Here is a 14,321-nt window from a genome sequence, read left to right on the forward strand (position 1 = left end):
TTGCAAACTATTGATGGTTAAGTAAAGAATAAGGACGGTTATAATTTGAATTTCCAAATAACAAGCAAGATTGGCTAAATCTGTTTCTGTTAGCTGTATTAATTTGGGATTGAAATGGTCTCCTTGGAAAAATCTTCTCGTGTGTATTAAAGAATGCACTCACAAGCGTTATAAATATTTATGTGTTTCCATAAGCAATTGGTAGGTAGCATTTGAAGAAAAAGCTCAGAAGACATAAGTTGGAGTTGCCTCAAAGATCTGTGCTTCAAACCTAGAGAATCATAATGGAACATCCCGTGCCGTTCCACAGTAAAATCAGTTGTTGCTGATACCTTCTTATCTTTTCCTCCTTCCACAACTAGAGCTCGGACATTGACAAAATTGTTTTGAGAATGTGGCAAAAAGTTCTAGTTTTTATTTACTTGTTTTTTTTCCTTTTTGATGAAGGTGGCAAAAGCTTCTAGTTGGAGGTGGCAATTTGGAACTCTTAACTATTGTCGATGTGGTGATTACCTTAGTGTTGATGTACAAATATTGGCTTATTTCTATGGCTTCTGAGTGAGATTGAACGGAGATACATGAAATGATTCTATTCAATGGTTTGAAAATTATCATGTAGATGGATATCCTTAGTACTCAACAAGCTAATCAACTTATCTTAATGTAGGAAAAGAATAAAGAAGACAAGGAAATCAATCTAGCTTATTCAGGTTTGTTTTGGTCAATGTCTAGTTTGACCTGTTGGCTCTAAAATCTAAGTCCTATTTCAGAAACAAGGAAAATTTGGAGAAGATGAGACTGTTTAATATTCATTTGGTTCATATGGTTGCATATCCTGATCCCATATATCTTACTTATGTGTTATGACACAATAATGACAGGTATATGCAACCTCGTAGATATGTTGAGAATCAATAAATTAATCCACTTTAAGTAAGAACTCTTTTTTGAAAGATAAGTCTCAATCTAAGTGCAGAGTATTTAGAATTCTGTCTGCTAATTTGAATTCAATTGTTATTAATGAAGAGACCTGTTTTGACAGTGCACTAAAATCACCAGGATTTTTCTCGGGAAGTTTTGGCAAAATTAAATGTTGGTAATATTTAAATTTTACGCACATTTTTGGAATTTCTGTTAAGTCATTAATAATACTAATGACCAAATCTATGAATTGTATCAATATGTGAATATATGATTTGTCAAACAATTATAATGAGTTGTGATGGTGTCATTGAGATTCTTGTTCCATTGGTGCTAGAGAGAATTTTGTTGGTTGCTTGTAATAAAAATCCTTTCCAGTCATCTCTTCAGTTAGTTCAGATTTGCTGTTGTTGAAAATGGAAACAACAGATCTACCTATTAAAATTGTATTTGCTTAAGAAAAACACAATTCAATGTGTTCATACTATTGAGCATAAGTTGCTACGTTTAGCTTTGGGTTCTGAAAGCAGTCATGAGGAGAGAACCTCTTAAGCTAGCAGCAAACATTGGAAAAAGTGTGAAGGTTTATTATTGAAGAACTAGTTCATGGCGATTATCTTGATATGGACATGTAATTGAGGAATAGAAATCTCACGGGAACTTGTCATTGTCCATTATTTTCAGTTCAACTATAAATGTTGTCCTCACATATATCTGTACCGGTTTCTTATTTCCTTTTACTTGTCTGTAGTATCTGAGTATGAAAATAATGGGTAAAAGACAATTGAAGTTCATTTAAGATTCCTTTGGATGTGTTTTGACAGCTCCCTTGCGTACAAACAGCTTATGGAAGTTTATCTCTCATTACATTGCTGTCCTTTTTCTTTTCTATTTGAATTGTCAGAATAACTACTGTTTGGTCGTAGAAGAATGCATTTGTATGTCTAAAGAAAGCTGATGTCTGCTCCTGCTGCTTTAGGGATAAAATTCACTTCTTGATTGTTATTTTCCCTTTAGCAGACCTTGTTACCTGTGAGGTGTTTTCCCACTTATCAGTAATTTTATTAATCCTGCTCCACTTATCGACATATGACACACCTAATGAAGGCTAAAGTTAAGATGCATATACATATGTCCTCTTGGCATAAACATAAGGAAAGGCTTATTAACCATTAACCTATTGGAGCTTCTTTGGATCACAATGCCCTTCATCAACAAGTATTTGTATCCTGTAACTCTTAAAAGTACTTGTGATGTGGTTGACAAGTTTAACTGTTAACTCATGAAACTAGAACCAAAATAAATCTTTCTCCCTGCTTTCTCAAAAAAAAAATGTTTCTCTTTTTTTTTTTTTCAAGTAATGGCTCGTCCTGTTAATTAGGTTTTCCATGTGTCTAAAAATCTACTTTACCTTATAAAAAGAATTTATGTGTCTAGTTTGGTAGGTTTTGTTAACCTAAGCCTAGCATAAATAGCCCATTATGGATCTTGGAAATTGCACAAACTAGTTTCTCTGGTTCTGGGTTATTTTGAGGAAAGTATAAGATGTTCAATGAGTTATATGGCTACCTCGCCATATGGAAGCTGGCACAAACGGACTGCAGGAACATCGATTGCACAATGTTGGCAGGCTGCTATTTTGATGAATACAAGCTTTTGACATGTTGCTTGGGTGGCGTGAAGCTTTAGGTGAGTAAATTTTAAGTTTCATTTTGTTAATTATATGCAGATAATGCTCGTTATGTTATCATTTAACATACTGCTGCTTGTTCCTCTTTTACGTTTGCTTTTATTTGCTTCCTTTGTTATTTTGGGGGTGAGAATTTACACAATGGAGAATGATCTTTGTAACTCGACCGATGTTTCTTATGCTGTTGTTTGCAGATGTTCATTAGTGAAGTGCAGAGGACAGTTTTCTTTTCTCAAAGAACAAAAACAATGCTTTCATTGTCTTCTGGATTTTGGGTGCATGGTACCTTATCCTTTTTTGTCTTCTTCTGCATTAGAAAGAAGGCAGATTCTGCAGAAAATAATTCCAGTTTATTTTTTGAGTGAACTGCTTGGCTTTCCTTTGTGCATTTTGATCAAGTGTTCTGCTGTGATGCTTCAAATCCATGTGTTAAGTTTCTGCATTTTACTTTCTCGTTTCGTTTTGAAAGAAAGTTTGCAGGTCAAGTGGAGAAGATTTTATAGCCCCATGCTTTCTCTTTTATTTTCATTTCACATAGTAAAATGGAAGGATAAAATTTTACTCTTGGGACTGGCCAAATCAGAAGCATGGGATTGATTCATTAAATGTCTTTGGGATAGAAAAATTCCCCTTTGACCAATTCCTTCTGATTATGTGACTTGGTCCAGTTCTCCCCTCGAAAGCCAGAAAGGTGCCATTCTTATTGAATCTTTAAACCCCCAAAGTACCTCAACTATTTTGTGAGATTTCAGCTATGTCAGCACATGTGCATGAAAAATTTAACAACTGTAATTACAGTTGGATGGCTTTTTTTCCCTCTTTTATGTGTTAATATGGGATGTGAATTTTAAAATCCAAGCTTTACGAGGAATTGGTTATGTTGTGTCAAAAACAAGTAAGCTATAGGAACTTATCAACACGCTAATCTCTGTTTTTTATGTGATGTTTTTAAATTCACTATTCTCATGTTTGGTCTGGCTAACTCAAAACTCAGTTTGATGTGGCATTTGGACTGCCATCTTTCTAACCCCAAAAGTTTTATATGCCTCTCATGGAAATAAAATTTCATTGGTAGACTACCCCTAGTTATTACAACTTGTGTATCTGAGCTTGCATTTTTTGAACCTGTGAAATGTTTTTGCCTGCAATCTGGGCCCCGGCCCTGAAAGTCATGTGTTCCCCTTCCCCCGCTGTCCCCCCTCCTTTTTTCTTTTGCCCCTCTGGTTCCTCAGATTGGTGGCACCTTAGGTTATATTGAGGTACTAACAACCCAGTCAATTGATCCATGTGAAGAAGTGTAGTGGAATTCCAACTAATTGTCGAAGCCATCTCAACTTTATTCCACTTCAGCTCAGTCAAAGGTCACATGGTCTTCAATGTTCGTGACGAGAGCAGCAACATTGAGTGCCTCCTTACTCAACTTGGGACCTTGAGGAGATGGGAATGTGCAAGTTCTCTTCCTATGCATAATTGCTGTTACAGTTTACCGAAGTTCCACTATTCTGTGGTTCTCCGGTTTACATGTGTACAGGTGCCTAGTATGGCAGTTTTAGAAAACTGTCTTTGTTTGGAGAAAAAGCAGAAGCAGTCGACATTGGTGAACCATATTGAGAGGTCTGTCTCACAGGAATTGCCGGATTGAAGTGTCAAACATGATCATTTCATGGACATTCTGTTACAAATGCTATCGGTCCTGGATAGCGTAGAGTTGGTAGTTCAATTAATATATAAACACGTGTGCTCAAGGGGTGAGTAAAATTTGGGTTTGCAACCTATATTGTTGCTTGAGTTTCTGACTTTGTAATTGCTGTCATATTTCTTTTGGACTGATGTCACAAAGTTTCCTCAAGTACGGCGCGAGTCATGATTGGTTATAGTTATTTTGCTGTGGTACAAAGCACAAACGTTTACTTCTGCTGCGCTAACTGGAACGTTTTTGGTATCTGATGTAGTTGCAATTTTTCCCTTGATTATTTTTGTGCAGCAAAATAGAACTGAGAGCTCCAGGATCTGTCTTTTGCTGCCCACTTTCAATTTACGTTGTTTCTTATGCTTATTGTTGTAGCATCTATCATATGGCTGGAATAGCTCTTTTGGTTTGTGTAGGATTCACAATCTTAATCGTTATGTATATTGCTTAGTGCCAGTTCACATCATGTTGAGAAGGAAAATTACATGAGAAATTGTTTTTCTGGTAATATGTGTAGTAACAAATTAATTAAAATATATTTGGATCGGTTTTAAACTACCAAATATTCAATCATTGTTTTAGGCATGAGCGATGTTTTGCCCAAAAAGGAACTTATATTCTCCATAATACGCCCAGTCCTATTCCAAACAAAAACAGAATTCAATCATTCTTACTTGTTTTCTGTAAAACAAAATTTGCTCTCCCAATACTTAAAACACCACGTTAGATTTCAGGAGGTGGAAAAAAAATTTGAACGAAGAATGAGAACTAAAGTATTAAAAGGAAAGAAAAAAAAGAACTTATATTGATGCCAGTGGGAAGGAGAAATACGAATGAAATTTAAAAGCTGTTTTTCAGTATGGTGTTGTAAAAGGGCGAAATTTTCCTTCTTCCTAAATAGTAAAATCTCCTTCCCCTCCCCCAGTAATGTGGCATTTTGGTGTGCGAGGTCAATGCATTTAATATTTCTTCTTTTATAAAAAAGATTTACATATTTAGAAATTATTATTCAGTGAATAAAGGTAGTCAAAATCAAAGTAACTTTGCGGTTTAAAATATTCAGGAGTTTGAATAAATCTAATAACAGAAAATCATTTCGACCTTCAAATAGCTATAGTGCACTGCGACTTGAGAAATATACATGAATTGAGGTATGTAACTTAATATTTTAAGAAAGAAACGATGTTGTAAACTTGTAAGTAATATATTGTGTGCGTGTATACTCGATTGCTTTGAATGTCAAAAAGACAAATCGCACCATATTTAAGAACCCTGCGTATCTTCAAAACTAAATATGTGAGAAGATATCTTCAGTAATTAAAATTAAATTTTGTTCTTTCCCTTTCTCCTTATAGTCGGTAGTCACGGTTAAAGGATTTTGAAGTATCAAAACTAATTTATAGTGGCTATATATTGCAATCAAATCGTGCCAACCGGTTTGTGTAATTAGTATGATACACTTTAATGAGTAAAACATCATACGAAATCGATTCAAAAATGAAAAATATAATTGCGAAAATTATGGAGGAGTCTATGCTATTCGATAATTGTATCTCTTGGCTAAAATTAATATTGGCAATCTTTATTATCCAATGGATAGACTATTTTCAAATTGTTTGCAAATACGTGATTGTAGTTTTATACTCCTTTACCACTTCACCAAGTCTTGGTATTCAATTTTAGGTATGGGATGGTAACTTTTTTCACTATAACTTGATTTAAATAAAAAACCTAAAAATTGAATCAAACCATACCAAGGTGAAAAAAGAAAAAAAGAAAAAACAGACGTACTCCTCACCTATGAATTGACCAACTTATTCAGTGACATTAGCATTTGATTGTACCAAAATGGGACAAGTGAGAAATACCCCGTTCACTTTTACTTGTCCATTATACCAAAAATATATTTTTACTTTTACTTGTTCCCTATACTAAATCAAAAGAAATACAATCTTTTTTTTTCTGTTTTATTCTTATCATTAACTATTTATTTTCCAAACTATTTTTCAATACTTTTGAAAATACTATTATTATTATGGATATATATTTTATTTATTTATTCTTAATAGGAATGGAAAAATAAAAGTGGAGAACTAACAATTTACGGCCGAGAAATAAAAGAAAGGATTAAAGAAAGAAGAAATAGAATAAAGGATTAAATGGGAATCAACTTTGAAATTCAAAAAAACAAAGTCGGCATTTAATGAATAAAGATCACAACGCCAAAAAAGGCGCTCTCTCAGCACATACGTTTTGCTTTACAAAAGCTAACGTCTCCTCCTTTCCCTCCTTCTCCCACTCAAAAATCAAAATTCAAGAATTCAATTCTACTCCCCCCTTTTCCCAAATTATCATATCATCACTTGGTTTCTCTTCCATTTTCACCAAACTGAGGAAAGCAGAGAATTGGCCGGAAAAATAAAGAACCCTCCGTCGGATTCTTACGTCATTGTACGGTGGAGTTTTCTGTTCATTACGGGTGATAAAGACTTTAGCAAGGTTTCTTTCGTTGTGGTTCTTTGTAGTGAAATTGGTACTCTGTTTTTGATGCCTTTCTTGCCGAGAAAACTGAATGTTTTGATTTCTTGTATTTCTTTATATCTATAATTCAGTATCTCTAGAACAACCTAATGGGAACCTCAACAAATGATCGCAATATTACATTAATAGAGACTTCCGCTCTATTAGCTGATTATTACTTTGTTATTTTTGTACATTTAACTAGAATTCTTGGGACATTTAACTGGAAACTTGAGACACACCAGAAAAGTTTTTGTTCCCAATTTCGCAAACAAACACAATATGCAAGTTGAAAACCTTTATTTAGAAACGAAATTCACAAAATTGCACGAACAAATGCACCCACTAATTCTTCTTACTTTAGGGCTTGGTGTTTCGTGAACGGTTAATAAGTAATATATTAGTTGGTTTACTTATCAAAAATTATGATTGTAATAATAATAGATGGTCTTAAAATCCCGTAGAGATAACAATTTATAAAATTTAAGATTGAGGTATAGTTGATTGATTGTATAGATAAAATTTAGATTTAATATATGCTTCTATTCCCTAACAAAGTAAATATCAAATAATTGTTTGAGAAGATTCTGTTCAAGAGATGCTCCAAGATCATCTCTACTTTAGTTGTTAGGAGTAGTGATACTTGTTTTCATTTTAAGGTTGGAGGGTGCTAAATCAGAAAATACTTCAGCATTTTGTTCCCAATTTTGCTGGGATTTTACTATGTAGCTCATCTAAATTCAGCGTTTGGATTGCCTCTAACTGGTCTTATAACTATTCCTTTTTACCATCTGATTCTCTTTCTCTGTCTTAACCTTTTAAAATTCTTTGTCAAGGTGTAAATGCTTCAACATGCATAACCGCCAAAGTGACAAGCCTTTGCATATGGAAACAACTTGTGGTTCTCTTCTGTCTGAGATGCAGGTTTGCTCCAAATATGCTCTTCAATTGTTATATTACAAAACACAAGACTTATATCGTATTGTGAAAGTGTTCTCTTTTTTGTGTGTTACCTTGTTTTTCTTGGATCAGAGAATATGGGATGAGATGGGAGAGCCAGAAATTGAAAGAGATAAGATGCTTTTTGAACTCCAACAAGAGTGTTTAGAGATATATAAAAGAAAAGTGAATCAGGCAAGTCGTTCTCGGGCTCAACTGCAGCAAACTGTTGCTAACTCTGAAGCAGAATTAGCAAAGATTTGTGCAGCGCTAGGAGAACAATCATCATATGCTAGGCAGGTTAGAGACTCTCTTTTGAAGCATTCAGTAAAACTTTAGATCTTTTGCTTGGTATATAGAACCTTTTTAACATTTAGCCTCCTATATAGCAGAGTTCCAAAAGTTTGAATGAAGAGCTTAAGGCCATTAAGCCTAAGTTAGAAGAGATGAAGAAGAGAAAAAGAGAGAGGATGGACCAATTTGCAGCTGTTGTCGATCAGATACAGTGTATATCGAAAGAGCTCTGTGTACACTTCCAAGGGAATAAACAAATGAGCGTCATTGATGAGAATGATTTGTCTGTCAGAAGACTAGAAGAAATGAAGAACTATTTGATTGCTTTGCAAAAAGAGAAGGTCTTTTCTGTTTCATCTTTTTCCTTGTGTTATTATATTATTTATTTAAATATCACACTGATATGAATTGAGCTTAAAGAAAGAGGTGGGGATTCATATAGCCGACCCCAACTTGTTTGGGGCGGAGGCACGGCAGCAGCAGCAGTAGTAGTAATATTAGTTGTTGTTGTTGTTGTTGTATCTCTTCCCTTGTCTTCAAACTCTGCTAGTTTTAGCACTGAGATTGCTGCTTTGAATAGAAAAGTTGCAGTAAGTTTCAAGTTCTGCAAAAAGAGTATGGTAAAACTTTCACTTCGGAACTGCTTAGTATAGAGAAAAAACAAATGGCAAGTATCATTCCACGTTCATGTTGTAGAGTTTCATACTGTTGGAAATATTTCCTCTGCTATAAAGAATTTCAAGAGTTACCATTTGTCTAACAGAATCTCCTAAACATTTTCAGAGTGACCGCCTGAAGCTGGTGCTTGACCACTTGACATCCATCAATTCATTATGTGTGGTGCTTGGGATTGACTACAAACAAACTATTGTTGATATTGATCCAACCATGGACGACTTCAGTGTCTCGAAAAACATTAGCAAAGATATGATCATTAAGTTGTCCGCGACAATCAACAGATTGAAAGATCTCAAAAAACAGAGATTGCTTAGGGTTAGTATAAATGTCAATTTAATTGTTCCAAACCAAGTTGTATATTGATCTCTGCTACTAATGCTGATCTTCTTGTTGCTTAGCTTCAAGATATTGCAACTACCCTCGTAGAGCTGTGGAACTTGATGGATACACCGTTAGTGGAGCAACAACAATTTCATGATTTTACAAGGCACATAGCAGCTTCAGAAAATGAAATAAATGAGCCTAACATTCTGTCTTTGGACAGTCTTCAACATGTATGAAATAAATAAACCAAATGATCTCCATTTAATTTATTTTATGTTGTTAATTTCTAGCAGAACTAGAATGCTCCTTTTGCTGGTGCTGATGCTTTCATAGCAGTAGATCTATTGCAGTAATGAAATTATTGCAATTCTATACTACTTATGCAGGCGGAGGTCGAAGTGTCGACGTTGCAGGAAATGAAATCAACAAAAATGAAAGAGGTTCTTCTGAGAAAGAGGCTGGATTTGGAGGAAATCTGTAGGAAGGCACATATGATTATTGAGACTCAACATTCAGTTGACTTTTCTGTTGAAGCTATAGAATCTGGTAACTGTTTTCTGCCATGAATCAGACATCAAGGTTACACATAGCTAGTTCTAACCAAATAATTTCTAACTGAATCATTTCTGCAGTTATATCTGGATTATTTGTAAGCCTAAAAAAATTGATTTCTTAGGAGAAATCAGTTTAAGGTTTAATATGATTGGAGGATGGTGCGAAGGACGGTGTCTATTTCAGACAACCAGTTCGGGTTCATGCCGGGGCGATCTACCACAGAAGCTATCCACCTTATTAGGAGGATGGTGGAACAGTACAGGGATAGGAAGAAGGATCTCCACATGGTGTTTATTGATCTGGAGAAAGCGTACGATAGGGTTCCTAGGGAGGTTTTATGGAGCTGCTTAGAGGATAAAGGGGTCCCGGTTGACTATATTAGGGTGATTAAAGACATGTATGTTGGAGCTAAGACTCGGGTTAGGACAGTAGGAGGCGACTCTGAACACTTTCCAGTTATTACGGGGTTGCACCAAGGGTCTGCGCTCAGCCCATTCCTTTTTGCCCTGCTGATGGATGCACTGACTCATAATATTCAAGGGGAGGTGCCATGGTGCATGCTATTTGCTGATGACATTATTCTAATTGACGAGACACGAGGCGGCGTCAACGAGAGGCTAGAGATTTGGAGACATGCTCTTGAGTCTAAAGGTTTCAAGTTGAGCAGGACGAAGACGGAATACCTCGAGTGCAAATTTGGAGTTGAGCCGACGGAAGCGGGAGTTGAAGTGAGGCTTGACTCTCAAGTCATTCCCAAGAGAGGTAGTTTCAAGTACCTTGGATCGGTTATTCAGGGGATCGGGGAGATTGATGAGGATGTCACACACCGTATAGGGGTGGGGTGGATGAAGTGGAGGTTAGCGTCGGGAGTCTTGTGTGACAAGAAAGTGTCACCGTTACTAAAAGGTAAGTTTTATAGAGCAGTGGTTAGGCCTGCCATGTTATATGGAACTGAATGTTGGCCGGTAAAGAACTCACACATCCAGAAGATGAAAGTAGCAGAGATGAGGATGTTGAGGTGGATGTGCGGGCATACAAGGATGGATAAGATTAGGAATGAAGATATTCGAGAGAAGGTGGGCGTGGCCCCCATGGAGGACAAGATGCGGGAAGTAAGACTCAGATGGTTCGGACACATTCAGAGGAGGAGCACTGATGCACCGGTGAGGAGGTGTGAGCGACTGGCTGTAGTGGGCACACGGAAAGGTAGAGGGCGGCCTAAGAAGTATTGGGGAGAGGTGATCAGACAAGACATGGCGCGACTTAGGATTACTGAGGACATGGCCCTTGACAGAGAATTATGGAGGTCGAGCATTAAGGTTGTAGGTTAGGGGAAAGTGTGAATATTTCTACAGTACAATAGAGTGAGACTAGCCAGTTACGAGTTAGACTAAGAATGTCATTGGTCGTCTATTGATGCAGGGCTTTACCTGCTAGGTTTACCTGACCATCTATTTCGTATTTCCTATTCTGTATTTCATATCTCTTATATTGCAGTTATTTTATGTTATGTTATTTTATTATGCATTTCTTATGGTACTAATATATCGGCTCCTGTTGCTTTTTTTGAGTCGAGGGTCTCCTGGAAACAGCCTCTCTACCCTTCAGGGTAGGGGTAAGGTCTGCGTACATATTACCCTCCCCAGACCCCACTTGTGGGATTATACTGGGTCGTTGTTGTTGTTGTTGTTGTTGTTGTTGTTTAATATGATTGGATGTTTGTTGAATCACTCAAGTTGTAATGCTATCATTTATAGGGGCAAATGATCCTTCATATCTGCTTGAGAAACTCGAGGTCCTGATTTCCAAGGTTAAAGAGGAAGCTTTTAGTAGGAGAGATATTCTTGAAAAGGTTGAGAAGTGGTTGGCTGCATGCGACGAGGAGTGCTGGCTGGAGGAATATAACAGGGTTGGATGTTATGCTGTGTTTTTTTTTTACCTCTTTCGTGTATATTCTGCACCATACTTCTTTTTCTAATAAGTTTTATTTTAGGATGAAAATCGTTACCATGGCGGAAGAGGCACACATCGTAATCTGAAGCGAGCTGAGAAAGCTCGAGTTCTTGTCAACAAAATCCCTGGTATGGAACCTATTTTCTCTTCCCATATCTCCCATCATTAAAAAATGATTTTATTCTAATAGAATAATCTTTCTTGCTTTTGATACTCTTCTTTGAGTTAGCGTACTGCATTACATGTGTGCTCTGCTGAGAATACAGATACCAGAAAATAAGAGTTTACTCATCTGTGTGGTGTCTGAAAATTTGTTATGCAAATCAATAATTGGTTATCATAAACAAATCACCGACATTGTTAAATGTCTTCTTAGTGTTCCAATAAAACTTGATCTGTTTGATAAGAAATCTTAACATTGACTTTGTGGCAGCTATGGTAGAGACATTGAGATCGAGAGCTAGTGCTTGGCAGAAAGAAAGGGGACATGAGTTCTTGTATGATGGTGTAAGCACCTAACTGGAATTTGTTAAAGCTTTATTAAGCATGACTCCCTGCATCCACATTCTGTAGCTGCCTTAACTCTTGGAAGAAGGTGATTGCACTCTTTTTTTGTTACTTAATCCTTCACTTTCTCTTTCCAGGTAGCGCTTCTTTCTATGGTTGAGCAGTATTGTGCTCTACAGCGGGAGAAGGAGCTTGAGCGTCAGAGGCAGAGGGTATGAATTTTCCATTTGATTACACATGAAACAACTGCTCTAAGTATTGGTTGTTTATAAGGTTCTTTTTCTTATTCAAGGACCAGAAGAAGCTTCAGGGACAGTTGATGGTGGAGCAAGAAGCACTTTTTGGATCAATACCTAGTCCTTTAAAGAGTGCAAAGAAGAATTTTAGACCATCAATGGGAGGTTTGACCAATAAAAGGCTTTCGCTCGGAGGAGCAATGCTTCAAACCCCATATGCTGGTAAAGCTGCACCATCCTCTTATTCCGGAAGACTGTCTAGCTCGTTGAAACAGCAAACTCCCCAAAATTCTCACCAAACTGGTAGGCTTGTGATCTTATTCTCTAGTATATCTAAATTTACTTTTCCACCAATAATTGTAGTATACTAGTAGTAGTTTCTATAATTACATGTTTATTGACCTTTTGCGGCTTCTAGGTTAGGCTGCATTATTGATATCTAAACTGTCTAGTTTTAATTTTGTTGTTGCAGGAAGGAGAGATAGTTTCATGGCACCAAAAAAGCAGCAATCATGCAAGGTATTAAATTCACTTGGAACTGAATCAAAACAGACGATGAAGCCCCTACCGGATCCACGTAGAACTGAATCAACACAGACAAGGAAGCCTCTATCTCCCTTATCGTCTATGTTATCGTCAAATGCAAGCACCATTAATATTCAGAATCAGACCCTAAAGAGTGGGGGAGATAAGGAAACACTGTCTTTGAACAAAACTCCGCTTATGACTCCAACCAAGATTGCCTCTGCTGTTGAAGATAGACTCAACGAAACAATGTCATTGAACAGAACTCCAGTTATGGCTCCAACCAAGATTGCCTCAGCTGTTGAAGGATGTATTACCCCAAAAACAATGACTATTCCAATGCCAGCAACTCCTTCCACAGTTTCCATTGCAATGCAGACTGCGATGACACCTGCTGCCCTCCATGTTTCTGGTTGTACTGATGATATTGAGTACTCATTTGAGGAGAGAAGAGCCGGTTACAATCCATTATCACATACCAAGGTCATTAACAAATGCTTGATTTAGCAGTACTAGTAACAGTATATTTTCTTGGGATGAATTCTTTTCTTTGCATTGTTGCCCGCCATAAATGCATTCTACTCATCTGGTTTCAGGCAATGATTTTTCCACTTTTTTTTTTTTTTTTTGGTTGGTTTCTCTTTAGTCATTTGTATAGTGGTGCAAGATGAGAAATAGTGTTTACTTTGTTTTGATGATTGTGGACTTGTGCTCTTGAATGGACTAAAGTTCTCAGTAAGTCCTCTAATACCAAAGAATATGAGACGTTGCTTTTGGAAGGGTTAAACTTACTTTTGGGAGAATCCTTCTGCTGGTAAATCAATGTTAATATTTTTTTTTAATTTTACACATGGTGTCTGCATTGGAGCCCGACTGTATCTGGATTCGCGCCGAGTAGGTTTCCATTCAGGGGAAGCGCTTCCTCCCAAAGATTTTTTCAACCCTAACCTGAGGGGGAGCATCCCACTAGAGACCGCAATGTTAATATTAAATTGCTTCAGTTGGTAGCTAAAATATTAAATTTTGGAACACATCCTAAGTCAAAGTCAAGCATCTTTTGTTTCATGCTTGTTCGGTCGTCCAATTACAAACTATTTTACTTCAATTCTATTCCTCAGGATTTCAAGTAGTCAAATGATACTTTATAGTGCTATTTTCATTGTCAAAAAAAAGCCAAATGAAACATAATGAAAAAAAGAGAATCTTTTTCCTTCGATGAGTTTTTTTTTGGGTTAGGAGTAAGTCTAGCAAATAGAGGGGAAGGAAGAAAAAGAGGATTTTTGTTGAATTTAGATGTTAAACTTAAGTGGTATATGATAAAATTGCAGCCCCATTACACTCCTTTACAAATTTACAAAACTTTTTATCATAGATAAATAATATTATGTATTTTCACTTTTAATTGTGACTTCTAATGTTAAATTATTTAATTCCTCTGCCATAGAAAACTACTCTACCACTGAGCGGCGCTAAAAAAAGACAGAGGTAA

At 36.5% G+C, this 14,321-nt stretch overlaps 1 protein-coding gene across 4 annotated transcripts; it reads left to right on the top strand.

Moving 5' to 3' along the window:
- The first annotated feature begins 6,537 nt into the window (after window positions 1–6,537).
- LOC107820704 (65-kDa microtubule-associated protein 3) lies at window positions 6,538–13,608 on the top strand. Of its 4 annotated transcripts, none has more exons than XM_075217939.1 (13): window positions 6,538–6,752; window positions 7,658–7,745; window positions 7,854–8,060; window positions 8,153–8,395; window positions 8,838–9,047; window positions 9,131–9,286; window positions 9,443–9,602; window positions 11,369–11,520; window positions 11,605–11,692; window positions 11,998–12,071; window positions 12,209–12,283; window positions 12,364–12,610; window positions 12,780–13,608. In XM_075217939.1, exons 2-13 carry the CDS (start codon window positions 7,674–7,676, stop codon window positions 13,337–13,339), a joined length of 2,244 nt encoding a protein of 747 aa, XP_075074040.1. In that variant the 5' UTR covers window positions 6,538–6,752; window positions 7,658–7,673; the 3' UTR covers window positions 13,340–13,608. The 4 variants fall into 4 exon arrangements, with proteins under 4 accessions (XP_075074040.1, XP_075074039.1, XP_075074042.1 ...); XM_075217938.1 differs by having other exon boundaries at window positions 6,593–6,800; XM_075217941.1 differs by having other exon boundaries at window positions 6,594–6,800; window positions 12,370–12,610.
- The last annotated feature ends 713 nt before the right edge of the window (window positions 13,609–14,321 follow it).

Source organism: Nicotiana tabacum, chromosome 7 (assembly GCF_000715075.1).
Source record: "Nicotiana tabacum cultivar K326 chromosome 7, ASM71507v2, whole genome shotgun sequence".
NCBI lineage: Eukaryota > Viridiplantae > Streptophyta > Magnoliopsida > Solanales > Solanaceae > Nicotiana > Nicotiana tabacum.